Raw genomic sequence first — 15,812 nt, 5'->3', positions numbered from 1 at the left:
GTGGATAAACAAGATGTGGTATATGCATATAATGGAATATGAAAAGGAAAAAAATGGAAGGAAATCCCCACACCTGCTACAACATGCAAGAACCTAGAAGATGTTCGCTCTGTGACTTAAGCCAGGCACCAAAGGACAAAGCCTGTATGATTCGGGGGGGGGGGGGGGGGGGAAGAATGGGTAGTTACTGTTTCATGAGTACAGTTTCACAACATTCTATAGATGGACAGTAGTGATCGTTGCACAACAGTGTGAATGCACTTAATTCCACTGAGCTGTACACTTAAAAATGGTTAAAATAGTAAATTTTCTGTTATGTATATCTTGCCACAGTCTTGAAAAATAACTAATTAAAACAAACAAACATGCAAGAAGAGCCAGAAAAACACTGAAAGGGAAGAGCTACAAAGGGGGCTGGCCTCTACAAGACATGAAAACATTCTGTGAAACATCTATAGTTAAACTCTAGTGCAAGTGCATAAATAGACAAACAGAACAATGGAATAGAACAGAAAATCCAAACAAAGATCTGAATGCACACGAAAATTAGTGTATGATAAAGGTGGCATCTTGAACCACTGAGCAAAATATGGAGGTTTTAATAAATGCTGATGGTGTTTAATAAACTTAAACTATTTAATAAATGCTGGTCATTTGACAAAAGATATAACTGGATCCATACCATACATTGTACATAAGGATGGAACAAGGATATGAAACCATGCAAGTACAGGAAAAAATCCTCAGTATGAGGAAAGGCCCTCTATGACTCAAAACCCAGATGTAATAGAAGAAATGATTAATAACATTGTTTAGATAAATATTTTAAGAGTTATATTGCAAAAATTACCATAAGCAAAGTCAAACTACAACTAATAAACCAGGAGAAAATATTTATAGCATAAATCACAAAGGAAGGACCAATATCCCTAATATATAATGAACACTTAAAATCAGAGAGAGGAAAAAAAAGCTCAAAAGCCTGAGGGGGAAAAAATGGGCAAATGACATGAATAGGTGAGTCATAAAAATATATAAAACTTGCCCTTAATCATGTGAAAAGATGGAAAAAATTGTTCAGCCTCACTTATTAACACTTCGGACTTACTTACCTTGCTCATATACTTATCTTCCAGACTGGCAAAAAAAATCACATAGCATGACAACACACTCTCAGCAAAGCTGTGGGGAAACGGGCACTCACACTGTTGGTAAGTATACAAAACCCTAGGGCACAACCCTAGCAGAGGGAATTTGGCAACAGCAAACCAAACTACGTATGTGCTTATCTTTTCACCTAGCAATCCCATTTCTCAGCTACCCCTAAAGCTACCCCTCCATCACTAGGAATATATAAATGCACAAGGTTATTCATGGTAGCACTGTTTATGATTGCAACATACTGGAAATGACCTACATGCCTATATAGTAGAGAACAGTCAAATAAACCACAGTACATGTGGTTTGTTCACACACTAGACAGCTATGCGGTTATGAAAAAGAAGGAAAGAAATCTCAATGAACTTGTATGGGTTGATTTCCAGGATGATTTCCCCCCGGGGCAAAGAGAAAAAGAACACTGAACGTGTATCAAAGTCTACTTAGTAAGGCCTTTCTTTTTAAAGTGTATGAATTAGCATTTGAACGACTTTCTGTGTATTTTAGGACTGAGCGAACAAATACACCATGAACAATGAATGGGAGTTGGTTTTCTTCTGGAGACAGAAGTAACAAATATGTGTAAGTGAGAAGAAGCCATGTGATGTTGGGGTCAGTTTGAAGGTATCATTAGGAACCCATGTTTTTTAATGGATAGATCGATAGAAACAGACATGGGTGTGTGTGAAGGTTATACATAATAATAATGAAATGTCATAACATACAGATTCCCTAGATTTGACTGGTCTAAGAGCTTCACAGCAATGATTTTCTAGTAACAATGAGCATATCTAATGCCCAGATCTTGGCTTCTAAATACTACTCCCCACTGAAAGGAATCAGGGCTCCTTGGAGACATAGCTGATTTCAAGGCTAGGTCTGGGGAAGTGCAAGATGAGCCCAGAACTTCTTGCTATGCCCAAAAGTACAGACATGTTCAAAGAACAATAGGAACACATTAGAAGGACACAGAAATCAGCTTGAAGAGGCTCCCTCTGGCCAAATCTGGGACAATTTAGGCATCGAAATATAAAATAGTAGTAACAGATTATAAAATAACAACCCATGAGTCAACATTGATCATGAGAGATCTGGAGACAAACAAGACACTGCTTGGAGTCTAAGAAGTCCACAGTGCAGTGGGCAAAGTGGCCTACAGATGAGCGCTGAGGGAGCACTGCCCCCTAGGCTCCTGGAGGAAGTGACATTTGGGGATGGAAAGGTCTGCTGGGGACTCACGAGGACCCTTTGCGTATCCGGGGTGTGCTCATGGCCCACTGCTTGATCTTGTTCAGGCTCTCCTCACTGATGAGCTGGCGGCCCTCGGAGGGCATGCAGTCCACGTACAGATTGTACAGCAGCAGAGCCTCTGTGTTCTTGCGCAGGGCATTGGCTTGGACCACGCGTTGCGTGAACACACGGGGGTCCTCAGCGCAGAAGAGAAGCTGGATCCGAGGCACCCAGTACTGGCAGGTGAGGAGGGGGGGCCTTCCTGGGGCCAGGTGGGAGGGAGAAGGGAACACACAGCATAGTCAGACTCTCAGGGTTGGAACACTGGGTTCCAGCCTAGCTCTGCTGCCGATGCTTGGTGGCCCTAAGTGAGTGGTTTCCCCTCTATGACACCCTGTCACATCTGCCAAATGGGCACAACAACACTCCTTGGCCCTGTACACTGTGCAGTTTGCCATGGGTAGATGTGAAAAGTGCTTTGTAAACTGTAAAGAGCTGTTCACAGAGCCCCACAGGGGTGGCGTCCATGGTACCACTCCTCACTGCCACACCTGGGGCAATGATGGGCCTTGGATGCCTTCTCTGAATCATGTTGGAAGTGACCCTGTCAGTGGCTCACAGTGAGCATATCCAATAATGGCCATTTGCCTTTCCTGGGGTCTCTGAGTGATGAGCCCTCTGGTTTTCACTGGTCAGGGGACAGACAGCCACAGGACAAACAGCAAGGAAGAATTCAGGCCTGGTGTGGCTGTCTGTACTGTGGGGCAGGGATTGGCCTCAGTCATAGACCTGTGTGGGGGTGTGCAGGGGGTGGGGCAGAGAGCTCATACCTTCAGCGGTGACGCCTCCATTCAGGATGGGCTTCCCCATCTCATCTCTCACCAAGCCGCTCTGCTCTGTCTTATGCACCAGGTACAGCTTCTTCTCCTTGTCATAGTCCAGGACACCCACACTGCACCATTCATACTTCAGCTTCTGACTTTTGGGGTCCTCTGAAACAGGAGGGGAACCCACTAGTGCTCCCTGCCATAGGGCCAAGAGGGGCCTCTGAGTGTGAGCAGCAGGTGCTAGGGAACAAGTCTCAGTGGCTACCAGTCTGGCCTCCCTCTCTCTAAGATAGACCCCCTCTAACTCCAGCAAAGCAGGCACCCTGCTTTCTTCCCAGCTGAACTGGCCTCTGAGCGACTCCTGGTGAAGAGGACCCAGAAGGACCAGGCCTCTCTGTCCTCATGCTCCACATGACCCCAGACAGAGACAGAGGGCAGACAGAGACACAGACCAGCAGGCCTGGGACAGGAGGTGGGAAAGCCCCTGGCACATGGAGACCTGTGGAGGGGGCAGTTGTAAAGCCCCTCATGTATGAACTGGACCTCTTCAAGGTGACCAAAGCCAGAGTGAACCCCTTCCTGTGGCAGTTGAGACCCTAGGGCCCTTGTATCAGGACAGGTCAGGGCAATGTAGATTACTGCCCTGCAGCCACCCCAAAGTGGGCCTTAGGGCCTGTTTGGTCAAGATGAGCCTCCCACACGTTTCCTGGGCTGAAAGCCTTTGCTCTATTCTCCAGCTCATCTCCTCCACTACCAGCCCTATGCATTTGCATTTCTCTCCAGCCACACTGCATGTCTGGATGTTCCCATGACTTTGGAGGTTAACCCTGCCTCAGGGCCTTTGCATGGGCTATATTCTCTGCCTGGAATAGTCTTTGCTTAGGTCACCTTATTGCTGCTTTGTTCCTTGCTCAAATGGCTTCTCCTTGGAGAGAGCATCTCTGCCTAAAAGAGCACATTTGCTCCAGGCACTCTCTGACTTGATACCCTAAATGTGTCCCTCGCAGAACCTAAAGTCACACTATGGATGCATCCTATCCTGGCTCTGGTCAGCCTCCTTATACTAGGAGCAGCTCCCCAAGGGCAGGCATGACACATGGTCACAGCTGTGTCCCCATACTTAGAATGCAAACTGGTACCTAGTCGGTTTCAATATACTTCTTCAGAAAGAAGATGCACATGGCACGGTGCCTAGAGGGAATGCCTTAAAATAAACTGATGGGTGCTACAGACTGGGTTGAGGAAAAATGGCTGGAATTTCAAGGAAATGCTACCTGCTGATTGATGCTGGAAAGATGAGTAAAGGGGCTTGTTGTGGTAAACCTCATTGGCTTTACTTCTGTTTTGCTTTTCCCTTCTTCCCTTCCCTTCCTATAAGCTTCTTTTTTGAAAATGCTGGCCTGTCTTGGCTCAACTTAGAGAAAAAGATGTCACTGAAAGCCCCCAGCAGAACACCAGGGGTCTCTGGCAGAAATGCTTCCTGCCAGCCTCTCCCCCCACCTGTGCTACTGCTCCAAGGCAGGGCCCGTGTGAAGAGGTGCCAGCAGAAGCACTTTGGGGAGGCTGGTACTTGGTACATTTAAGGTTAACGCAGCCGCATACCTTCTGGTTTTATCACCAGGAACTGGAGATCTGGGAACAATTGAGTTAAATCATTTTTGTAATTAAGTCCAAAGTAAAGGGAACATTCTGGGTTTCTTGTCTAGTTCAGAGGAATTGATTCCAGCATTAACATGTTTTTAAATCGAGACATAAACTTGCAGCCTGCTCAATGGACTTGTTGTAGGGCCCCCTGGAGGCCAAGCAGTCTTAAAATCAACCAGCATGACTCTCAGTCTTGGGCACAGTCCACTAGGGACCCACTGCCCATCCCAAAGCAGTTTGTCCATGCCCATGGGGCAGGGAGTAGAGCAGCCTTCAGCCCTGTGCAGGGGAACAGCCACTTCCAACCTCCAACCTCCTAACCCAAATCTTCCTCAGATGCCCACACAAAGACCAGCCATGTAGACCAGAGTGGCAGCCAAGGAAGTTCACCCTGGCCCTGTTCCCTCCAGTAGCAAACATAGCCCCAGGGCAGACATGGGCCAGGAGAGGGGCAGACACGGACAAGGCTGAGCCACAGCTCATCTGTGCAGCAACAGTCCGGGTACATGTGTGGGGGTGTGATAGTGGCCCTGAATGTGTGACAGTAGGCGTGTGAGTGTGTGTGGTGAAAATGGGCATGGGAGTGTGGGTGATGGCATGTGAGGACAAGGGGGAGGATGCCTTGTGAGTGTGTGATTGCAAGCAGATGTGTGAGCTTGAGGGTATGTGCTGTCCACACAGCAGTGAGAGCTGAGAGACCACAGGTACAGCTGGAGCAAGGGTGATTTCTGGGTGGCAGGATGGAAGGGCTTGAATTATGCCCCTTATGCACATGGGAATGTTTCCAACAGGATTGTATCTTTTTACAATCACCAATAAACCAAAGATTTAAAAAAAAAATTCTAAATACCATCCAGCTGTCCCTTCCCTGGCCCTTCCATGTCTTCCCTAGTCCTTGTATTCCTTGCCTCTGTTTGACCTGCCCTTAGCCTAAACCTCAACTGGGAGGCCTCAAGAGGTGGGGGCCTCACCTCCCATGGCTACCAGCCCCCAGGGCAGCCCAGGAGTCCAGGCCTGGGCTGCTGCCAGGCAGGGATGGTGCAGACCAGGATCCTGCCCCCCATACATGCCAGTCCTGCTCACCGTGCCCCAGGATGTCATCAGTGGGGAGAAGGGCTTTTCCAGGGACAGGTTTCCTGTCCTGAGACCCCAGCTCCAAGCCCATGTTGATCCACTCACTGGGAGTCCGGCAATCAAACTCCTCATTGTCGAACACCTGGAAGAAATGGGCTGAGGTCAGGAGGAAACAGCTCACCCCTACAGGGGCCCAATGACCTGGGTGTACCAGATGATGAGGGTGCCTAAGTACGGTCCTCTTCAGATGCAGGAACTACAGACTAGGGACCCAGGGGCTGGATGCCTCCTCTGCTGTTTACAGGGGTCTGTGGAGTCTGGCTCCTGTGAAACCCCGGATCCTCATCCAACCAGTCCATCCTGATGCAGGCAGAGGGTTATCTGGGTACTCAAAGCAGGATGTGGGTGTTCTCTCCTACTGCCCAAGGGTCATCCAGCTCAGACCCAGGAGAAGAGGTAGCCCTTGGATTTTCCTGAGCACCTCACCTACACCCAGACATGAAGGAGATTCAGGTTGTCAGGGAGGCCACCCTTAGTAGGGTGATGTGGATTCAGCTCTGCCTCCCTATAGGGACCATCAAGCAAGACATACTCAGGGTCATGGGGAGCCAAGTGAAAGCCAGAACAGACTATGCTCCCTCTTTCTCTTCCCTAGACTCAGTATCCCAAAGGGGCTACAATGATGTTCTTTCCACCTCAGTTCCCCCCCATCTCAGTGAGTCCAGAAGCAGTAGTCAGGAAGGTCTGTACACTATTCCACAGTCCAACTGGGCTGCTTCTGGTGCCTGGAGGTGGTGGGGGAGGAAGGCAGGCAGAGATCATGGACAAAACTTCCCCAGGCTCCCAAGAAGGAAGTAGAGTCAGCATCTCAGGGGTTCTGGGCCCCTTCTGCTCCAGCCTAAGGTGCTCAAAACCCCTGGCAGGAGGCTCCAATTATGCTTGATAAATGAGTGCTTATGATTGCCATGGGATCCCCTTTCGGGTCTGAGCCCTCAGCCTGGCTTCTATTACCCTCCACCCATCAGCCCTCTATAGAAACTAGACTCACCTTCAGTGGGAGATAGGTGGGGAATATTGGGTCATTTCCCTGCTCAATGGTCTGGGGGTTGTGTGGGTCTGGGTGCCTGGGCATGAGCTTGTTGGAGTCAATGCCCTCCTGAGCCAGCAGCTGCTCAATGTCCAGACTCAGGTATAGTCGCTTCCTCCTGGCCAAGGGGAAAAGGGGTTCTCATGACAGCTCAGCTCATGTGAGGCAGCTTCACAGATGCCAGCAAGGGCCCACAGGGTGGTGTGGCCCAGAGACACTTCCAGGGCCCTCTACCCCTCTGGAGCTTATCAGGAAGTGGTGTGGCAGTGGGGCTGGCGGGCTGGGCCCCAGCTGCCCTCTGGCCTGCCTGGCAGTTCCACCACATTGACTTAAATGCCATCCTCCCCAATTCCACAGCAAGGAAAGCAATTTGTTCTATTAAGAAACCAAAGGGCTAGAAGATTTGCACAGAGACCCATTTTAGTAACCCCTGCCATGAGGTCAGTTACCTCACTGCTCTCCCTCACCCCTTGAGTTGGGTGGATACCACCTACCAGGGGACCAGCCCTCCTGCTGCCAGTTCAGCCGTACCTCTCGATCTCGATCTTGCGGGGGCACTGGCCCGGCAGCACCAGGAAAGGCACTTGTGCCTTGGGCTCATAGGCCTGCAGCGGGAAGTCAGTGTGAGTGAGCAGCTGGGTGGTGGACCCGATATGCTCCTGCTCCAGGCTTTCCTCAAAGTCCTCAGGGATCTCAAAAGTTTTGACTGTAGGCAGAAGCACAGACAGGAGTGGCTGGGGCTCAGGCCAGGGCCCCAATACACCCCCAGACAGGGGTTTAGACAAGGGCCATGCACGAGTCAGGGAAAGGGAAGCTCAGAGCTTGCCTGAGGCCGGCAGTGGCAAGAAGAAGCCAGCTTTGGCACCAGTTACCCAAGAGGGTGCGAGCCTGGAGGGACAAGGGCCTCTGGAAGGTGTGTTTTGGTCCTGCTCTCCTTGCCCAGAGCCAGCGTGCTCAACCATTCTCTTCCATGCCACCCACAACCCCACCCCACCCCCACACACTCTGCACCAGGGGACTTTGCTCAAGCCAGATGCTGACTCAAATGACCAGTGGGGATTATAACTGGACAGGAAGACAAAGTGGTAGCTCCCTGCACATCTAATGGGTCCTGTCCACGCCCACCCCAGAGGCCCTCCGAGGCATGTCAATGGTGAATCCTAGTCACCCTGTGGGAGCATTTCTAAACTCAAGGCATCCTGGATATTGTACGAGCAGGTGGTGCCATCACCCTGGCCCTGTGGGACACTCAAGACACAAAATGGTCACCCCTACTTAGACAACCAGGGCAGATAGAAGCTTCCATTCTGGGTCTGAGGGCAGGAGAGCTGGTGGAGAGAGAGCCATCAGCAGGGTGACTATTCTAGCCTGCCTGGAACTGAAGGATTCCAGGAATTGGGATGTTACATGTAAAGGAAGTCCCCAAAGTTGGGGAAACAGAGTGTGGGAAGATGCTTCAGAAGATGAGCCATCTCTTCCAGGAGGTGGGTAGGCTCGAGAAATCTCGGTGATGGCCCCCATCCAGTCTCCTGGGAGGCCTTAGTGACCCCCACTTTGGGCCTCACCACCCCTCTGGAGACAAGAGGTAGTCACACTGCAGGAAAGCTCACCTTGGGATTAGCCTCTGGGGCTCTACGGAAGACTCGGGAGGCTCAGCAGAGGCCACCCGTCTTCAGCTGAAGTCTGCTCTCTGACCAGAGTTGCCAGGTGCTCAGGAAACCCCACAATACCAAAGAGGCATGGCTAAGAAGGCAGCTTTCAACCTCCCTTAATCATCTGCTTTGGAGCTGGGGGTCCATGACACTCTTCCACTCCCAGGACCATGGGCTTCTGGGCCCAGCCCTGCATCTTAGGGGCCACGGAACAGCCAGGGTAAGGACAACAAAGCCTGGTCTCCAGCCCAAGTGGGCTTCTCAAGTCCTCCCCTTGACCTTCCAGCAGCAGAGTGGACTTCTGTTGCTGGATGCCACCACCTGTGGCATTTTGGGGCACTGCTTTTCCTCAGGTGGGTGGGGATGCAGAGTTGCTGAGCATCCCCACCCCACCTGCCCATGGATGGTGGGAGCACCCCCACAGCCCCTAGATTCACACTCTGTAAACATTTTTGGAGCCACTGATGTCTGTGAGGCTACAGAGCACAAAAGCCTGGATCCTTAGCTCACTGTGCAAATGCACGTACATGTGATATTTCCTGGGCCACTTTTGGAGCTTCCCAGACCCCATGAGACCTGTGGGCACTGAGAGGACTAATCTGAGCAGTGCCAGCAAGGAATCAGGCCTCTCCTGGAGCTGGAGAAGAGAAGCACAGCCGGGCCCTCTGGGCCTGATGGAAGGGAGTATTCTCTCTGCCAGCCAGGTGGGAGGGTCCCCAGCCAACTCTTTCCCATCACTCAGGGCCCCAACCAGCTTGCTGCCTCTCCCGGAGCCACCCTATTCTCCCCTCTGCCACTGGAGACTGCCCCACACCACACAGCCCTGTCCCAGACCTTACAAGACTCAGTGCAGAGCCTGAGATGGAGGAGAGTCATTCTTCCCTCCTTCAGCAGAGATCTGGGCACCTTCCTGTGTTTGCCCTGCTCCAAGAGCTGGAGTCCCAGCAGGGACAATTCAGACACAGCCCTGGCCTCCTCCAAGCTCATGTTTCGGGGGAGGAAGAAACAGAAGTTACACCTGTGAACACCTTAGCATCTCCAGCCAGGCAGAGAACGGATGCCCTGGTCCTGAGCAGCCCAGCCCAGCCCACCATGGTGCCCTCATCGCAACTCTGCTAAGAACAGAAAGAAGCTGTGCTTCACTGAGCACTGAGCACCTTATGCCTTGTTACCCCCCATTTTACAGCTGAGGAAACTGAGATCCAAGCCAGGAAGAAACCATCTCTCTGATCCCAGAGACCCTGCCTCTAAATGCCCCCACCCATCCCCCTTGCCCTTCTAGGCACTCACCTTTTGGAGTAAACTTGTCAAGGTCAGCCTGCCGAAGGAGGTCTTGGTTCATGTGGGGACCACGGCATACTTCCTAAAACCAGATCCCAGAGCTCTGAGGGGATGTAAACACCCTGGGGACAGGCAGGACCTGGGAGGGACCATCTCCCCCAAGCCTACCGGCAACACACTGGGGGCACAGGAATGGGGCAGAAGCAGTGAGTTTCCACAATTCCTCATTCAGAGGCCACAGTGGACCACAAACCACAGCCTCCTGGGACACCTCTGACCAGAAGGGGGTGCCCTTCTGGTCCTGCATAGCTTCCCTCCTTACTCTAGAACACTCCTGCTATGTCCAGGGTCCCACAAGATGGAGGGACTACAAGGCCTGCAGGTGTCTCTGTGCATGCTTCCCCCACCAAGGGCAACTCTGGCACCTCTAAATTAGTGAGGATCAGTGGGTCCTTGCACTATCTCTCTTGATCCATCCCAGCTAAAACTTTCCTAAGGCTATCCAGGACTACGGGGCTCTTTAAACTCTCCCCTAGTCACCCCCTCTCCATTGTCCCCCTACCCCAATTCCTCCTCTGTCCCCTTACATTCTTTCCTCCTCTTCTACACAGGCCATGGCCTCTCTCAGGGTCCCCAAGCTCCCTGCCTGAAACATGCCCCCTGCCAGCCACTCAATACACACATAGTATGACACCTTGTCCAAGGAACCCCTCCCCAACCAGAGCTGGGGGAGGACTCCCCCACCAAAGCTATTGCCCCATGACAGTAGGGACATAGATGTCTTATCCTCACTGTCACCAGTGCTCAGTCCAGGGCCTGTCAAATAGGAGATACTTGGTAATGAATTGTTGAATGAACAAATAGATGGAGGGATAGATGGATGGATGACCAGAAGGATGGATGGGTGGATGGACAAATTACAGGACAGACAGATGGCTAGATGGATGAGTGAACAAATGGGTTGATAGAGAGATAGATGGGAGGGAGGGAGGGAAGGAAACCAGAACCCACAGGAGGACTTGAACTTGGTAGGGGACAGTTGCCACACTCACCCCAATCTGATCCAAGCTTCCAGGGCTGAGGATGTCAGAGTAGAACCCACGCTGCTTCATGAGGGGATACTGCTTATCAGTGGCTGTCAGGGGCAACTTCCGGGTCTGCCCCAAGTCTGAGAGTGTGGGTGAGGATAAGGGTAAAGGCAGGGGATTGGACTCAGCATTTGGAAGAGGCTTCTCTGACCCAAAATCTGGTCCCAGAAGAATCCTCTCCAGGTTATGCTCCTGGTCTGCATGGGTCCTCTTCAGACTACACTCTTGGCCCCCAGGAATACCACTGCACTCTGGGCTCTGAGGGGTCCTTCCAGGGCTGTGGCCTTCTCTGTTAGGTTGCTCCATGCTGCTTCTTAGGGTGCTCCTAGGAGAAGATACTGGCATCACTGGAATCTGGCAAGCTTCTGCTCACCTCCCAGGGGCACCAGGATACAGGAATGCCTTGTCTGCATCCTGTAACAAGCCACAGCTCCCCTCCCCCACAGGATTTGGGGAGGAAGAGAGTGGTCTCCTAATCTGGACAGATACATGGTGCCAGGCAGGTTCCAATTGGAGACAGCAGAGCCTTCCCTGGACATTGCATGTGAGAAATGAGCCCCTAGAGTCAGGGAATGAGTGGGGGGAGTCAGGCAAGCTCTTCAGATGCCCCCACTCCAGTGCATCCTTCTGCATTTGCTCACTCCCTTTCCTCCATGTTAGAGAGCAAGGACTGGTTTCACACAAAGGATACAAGTAGGGTGGCTCGGATCTCACTCAATGAAGGTCCCTGTTTGGTTTTCCGCAAAAGGACTTTCAGCAGGAGGCAGCCCTGGGGCCCCCAGCCCATCTGAACTGCCCTGTCCCTCCCCAGTGTGGGGCACTGGGCCATGCCCTGTCTCCCCCATCCATGTCCGCCCCACACCATAACCCAGGAGCCAGAGGATTAAAGGGCTTCCCCAGATGGATACTGACCCTCAAATGACCCATAGATCCCGCTACCAGCTACAGAATGATATTCACTTGCTCTGGCTCTCAGGGTCAGCTCAGCTCATGCAGTGTATACCCTCCTGTCTCCCCATGGGGTTGCATGCACATCCCCCATTCCAGGGACAAGGGCTTACAGAATTTTTATTGTGGGATGAGCAAGCCCTTGCCAAGCCACTGTTGCTTTTGACTACCTCAAAACATATCATTGGGGGGAAATGCTTGGTCAGGGGAATGTTATAAGAAATTGGATGAGGGTACAGTGATGAAGAGGTTTCCATGTAATGTGGTACAAAGTAAAAAAGGAGTGACACCTAGGTGGCTCAGCCTTTGGCTCAGGTAGTGATTCCCAGGGTCCTGAGATCGAGTCCCACATCAGGCTCCCCGCAGGGAGCCTGCTTCTCCTTCTGCCTATCTCTCTGCCTCTCTGTCTCTCATGAATAAATAAATAAAATCTTAAAAAAGAATAAAATAAAAAAGGAGTGAATCTATAATTAGCTCAATTAAAAAAGTCGATTAAAAAGAGAGGGTATCTGGGTTGCCTGGGTGGCACAGTCTGTTAAGTGACTGCCTTCAGTTCAGGTCATGATCCCAGGGTCCTGGGATTGAGCCCCACATGGAGCCTTGCATGCTCAATGGGTAGCCTGCTTCTTCCTCTGCCCCTTGCCCTGCTCGTGTTCATACTCTCTCAAATAAACAATTTAAAAAAGAGGGGGGTATCTTAACAAAAGGATACCCTGACCCAAGCAAGGCCCTCTCCCTTGGCCCCATCCCATTTCCCACCCCCTGTACACTGGGACAAAGCAGCCAGGAACTTGTGGTACAGGCTGCTCTGTTGGCGGGGTATTTCCTGCTCTGTCATCTCCACTTTAGCCACCAGGTGTGCCTGGCTGGTATAGGCTTCCTGTTGGATCACTGCAGGGGAATCCTGCCTGGATTGATCTGAAAGGCAGAGTGGGCAGCCAGGACTGTCTGGATCAAAGCTACCCCAGCAGTGTTGAAGTGGCCTGCAGCTGCTAAGTCCATTTCTAAGAAGGGGGTGGGGAGTTGGCAAGGCCACTTCAGGGCCCATGACAGGCAGATGGGGCTCTGGCAGGAAGCCCCAAACTCTGAGCCCAAAGGCTGACCAGCTTCTAGCCAGTCCAGCGTGGCCTACCAGTACTCAGCTCCCTGAACCCACTCTCTGGTGGCCAGCCACCTCCCGGGAGGGGTGCTGAAAACAATGTTGAGTCTGGCCTACCCTCAGTCACCAGCTTTCCCAGAGCCTGAGTGGGTCCTAGGGGACAGAGGACCCACTAGGGCTCAGCTCCATCTTGGCTGCAAACCTATAGATGTCTGTTAATCTTTGAACAAAATCACCGAACAGAGCAGCTCTTGGAGAGGACGAGGTCCCCACTCCACGGAAGGGCACCCTGCTCCCTGGTATCCCCAGCTCTCAAATGTACTTGAACCTATTTGGCTGCTGAACTGGTGTGTTGTCAGGCTCAGCCAAAATAACGGATGCGGAAATGTCCAGGAAAGCACAATGTTTCTGGTGGTAAAAAGACACTGTGATGGGGAGGGGGCGATTCTTGTTCCTATGAGCCCTTTCCCTCTGAGCAGATTGGCAGTAGGGGACCCATCCAGGCACATCCCAAGAAGGAAGGCATGAGAGTAAGTTGCCAACGGAGAATCCTGTCTCCCCAACCATCTCTCAGCCCTTTACAAAGATCCACAGTGCCCTTCCTGTCCTACTCCAGCTCTGAGCACTTGTATTTTGCTGGTGTGCACAAGACCTGTGACAGACAGACAGACAGACATGCCTCTATCTCCTGTCAGCCCCATGGGTGATGGATGCCTCTGTGTGGGAACGAGCATGGCTGGCAAGAGCATGAGGGCGTGGTTGCCAGCAAGCCTCTGCTGGCCACTCTGGGCACTCTCCCATCTTGCATGAGGACACTGCACCAGGGAGCTCTGAGGTTCTGCAAAGTGAGTCCTTATGGGAGGAAGGCCTAAGCAGGAGGGCTTCAGAGCCATCCACCCGATTCAACAAAGACCCTGCATCTGTTTCACACACCAGGTTCTGGGTAAGGTATTATCTAATAAGGATCTATAACTTAAAGGATTCTTGAAGTCTCTTCCCTTGATACGGTTGCCTGGCAAACAATACTGTGGGTAGTAATAACCCATACAGGCTTGGGGGTCCTGCCTTTTTGGTGTCCTTGCCCAATGTGAGTCCCTCTGTGTTCCTACAGCTGTCTGAGGCTCCTCCCTTCAGTGGAAATCTCCCTGTATTCTGTGTACACATCTGTCTGCCCTGCCAGGTGACCACGAGAGCTGCAAATGCAGTATTGTTGAATAACATTGATCTCCGGAACCTCAGCACCTAGGCTGGGCTTGGCACACAGTAGGTGCCTAGAAAGTGCTTGTCAAATGATTTTATGAATGAATGGAGTTAAGCAAGGAAGGAAGTTGATGTCTGACAAACTCTGTGATATAGGTATGGTGGATTTACAGATGGGGACACAGAGGACTAAGGAGACAGACTGGGTGCAGCTGGCGTCAGGAGAGGGACTGCGTGGCTGATGAGGTGGGCTCCTTCTCTGCAGAGGCCTTCCACAGTGTGTGTGCGGCTACATTCTCAGCATGCGAGGGGAGGGGCAAAAAAACCCACCCTCCAACCTAGTAAGTACAGGCTTATCTGCAAGGTTTAAAAGTGCGCCCCAGGGCGCCTGGGGGGGGTGGTGTTGAGCGTCTGCCTTGGGCTCAGGGCGTGATCCCCTGGTCAGGGATGGAGTCCCGCATAGAGGGCCCCGATTCTCCCTCTGCCTAGGTCTCTGCCTCTTTCTCTACGCCTTTCATGAACAAATAAAATCTTTAAATAAATAAAATATTTTTAAAAAACTAAATAAAAATAAAAGTGCGCCCCACTCCTGAGGGCCAAGGCTGGGGAAACCGGGTGCGCCGACGCCCGCAGGCAGGAATGTGGACCCTGGGCGGGGAGGACGTCACCCTCCCGGCCACTCGCCCTCTGCGCCTAGTGAGGCGCCCCCTGCCCCTTCTCGCTCGGCCCTCCCTGGGCGCCGCCCACTTACCTACCGGCTCCAACGTGCGGAGTAGGATCTGGAGCCCCGTCTCTAAGGAGGGACGCTGGGCCTGTTGCTAAGGGGCGGGACCATCCGTGCGGAGGGCGGGACTTCCGTCTGCGGAGTCCCACCCCCCCACCCCGCTCCCCGCGCTCCCTGCTCCGCTTCCCTCACCCGGGCAGCTGCGGGGACCACGGACGCCCTCTAGGCTGTCAAACCCAGGCTCCATTACCCATCACCCCTCCCCGACTCTTCTGGAGTAAAAGACAAAACAGCCGAACGCAGTGCGAGGACTTTGATTGAATCTTGGTAAAAATAAATAAAATTAAAATTACAGTTATGTAAATAATTTGGGGGTAATGATGGAGGAAATTCTTATCTAAGCCACAGCTGCGGGCCAGATGGTCAGGTCGCTGCAGAAAGGGTTGCTTCTGTTCTCTGGAGCCTCAGGGCACACGCACACGTGCACACACGCGCACACACATGCACACAGGCACACACACCCCGGGCTACAACTCCTCAACCTCCTCGGGGTGGGTGGTGGGTGCTCCTGTACCCCATCCCTGGCCTCAGGCGCCCATCTGCTCCAAGGACCTGGCGTGGGTTCAGGCTTTGATCCTCCTGTCTATCCTGGATATTGAATTTTTGTTAATTCTCTTAGATGTGAAAAATGGTATTGTGGTTATATAGGAGACTGTCCTTGTCTCAGCCGACGTGAGCTGAAGGATTTCAGGACAAATGTCAGGATGTCCGCTGCTGTGACTTCCTTTCAAATGCTTCAG

General features: G+C 51.9%; 1 protein-coding gene across 1 annotated transcript in view; it reads right to left on the bottom strand.

Moving 5' to 3' along the window:
• Nucleotides 1-15,060, bottom strand: part of DNAH1 (dynein axonemal heavy chain 1) — a 76,341-nt gene extending 61,281 nt beyond the window's left edge. Inside the window, 8 exon segments of the mRNA XM_041763152.1 lie at nt 2,398-2,650; nt 3,219-3,380; nt 5,943-6,075; nt 6,982-7,138; nt 7,552-7,726; nt 9,963-10,035; nt 11,006-11,366; nt 15,044-15,060. Coding sequence (XP_041619086.1) covers nt 2,398-2,650; nt 3,219-3,380; nt 5,943-6,075; nt 6,982-7,138; nt 7,552-7,726; nt 9,963-10,035; nt 11,006-11,347 — 1,295 coding nt within the window. The 5' untranslated portion in view covers nt 11,348-11,366; nt 15,044-15,060.
• Between the last annotated feature and the right edge of the window lie 752 nt (nt 15,061-15,812).

The sequence above is a fragment of the Vulpes lagopus genome, chromosome 7, assembly GCF_018345385.1.
Source record: "Vulpes lagopus strain Blue_001 chromosome 7, ASM1834538v1, whole genome shotgun sequence".
In the NCBI taxonomy this organism is placed as follows: Eukaryota; Metazoa; Chordata; class Mammalia; order Carnivora; family Canidae; genus Vulpes; species Vulpes lagopus.
This window is presented reverse-complemented; position numbering and strand designations above follow the sequence as displayed.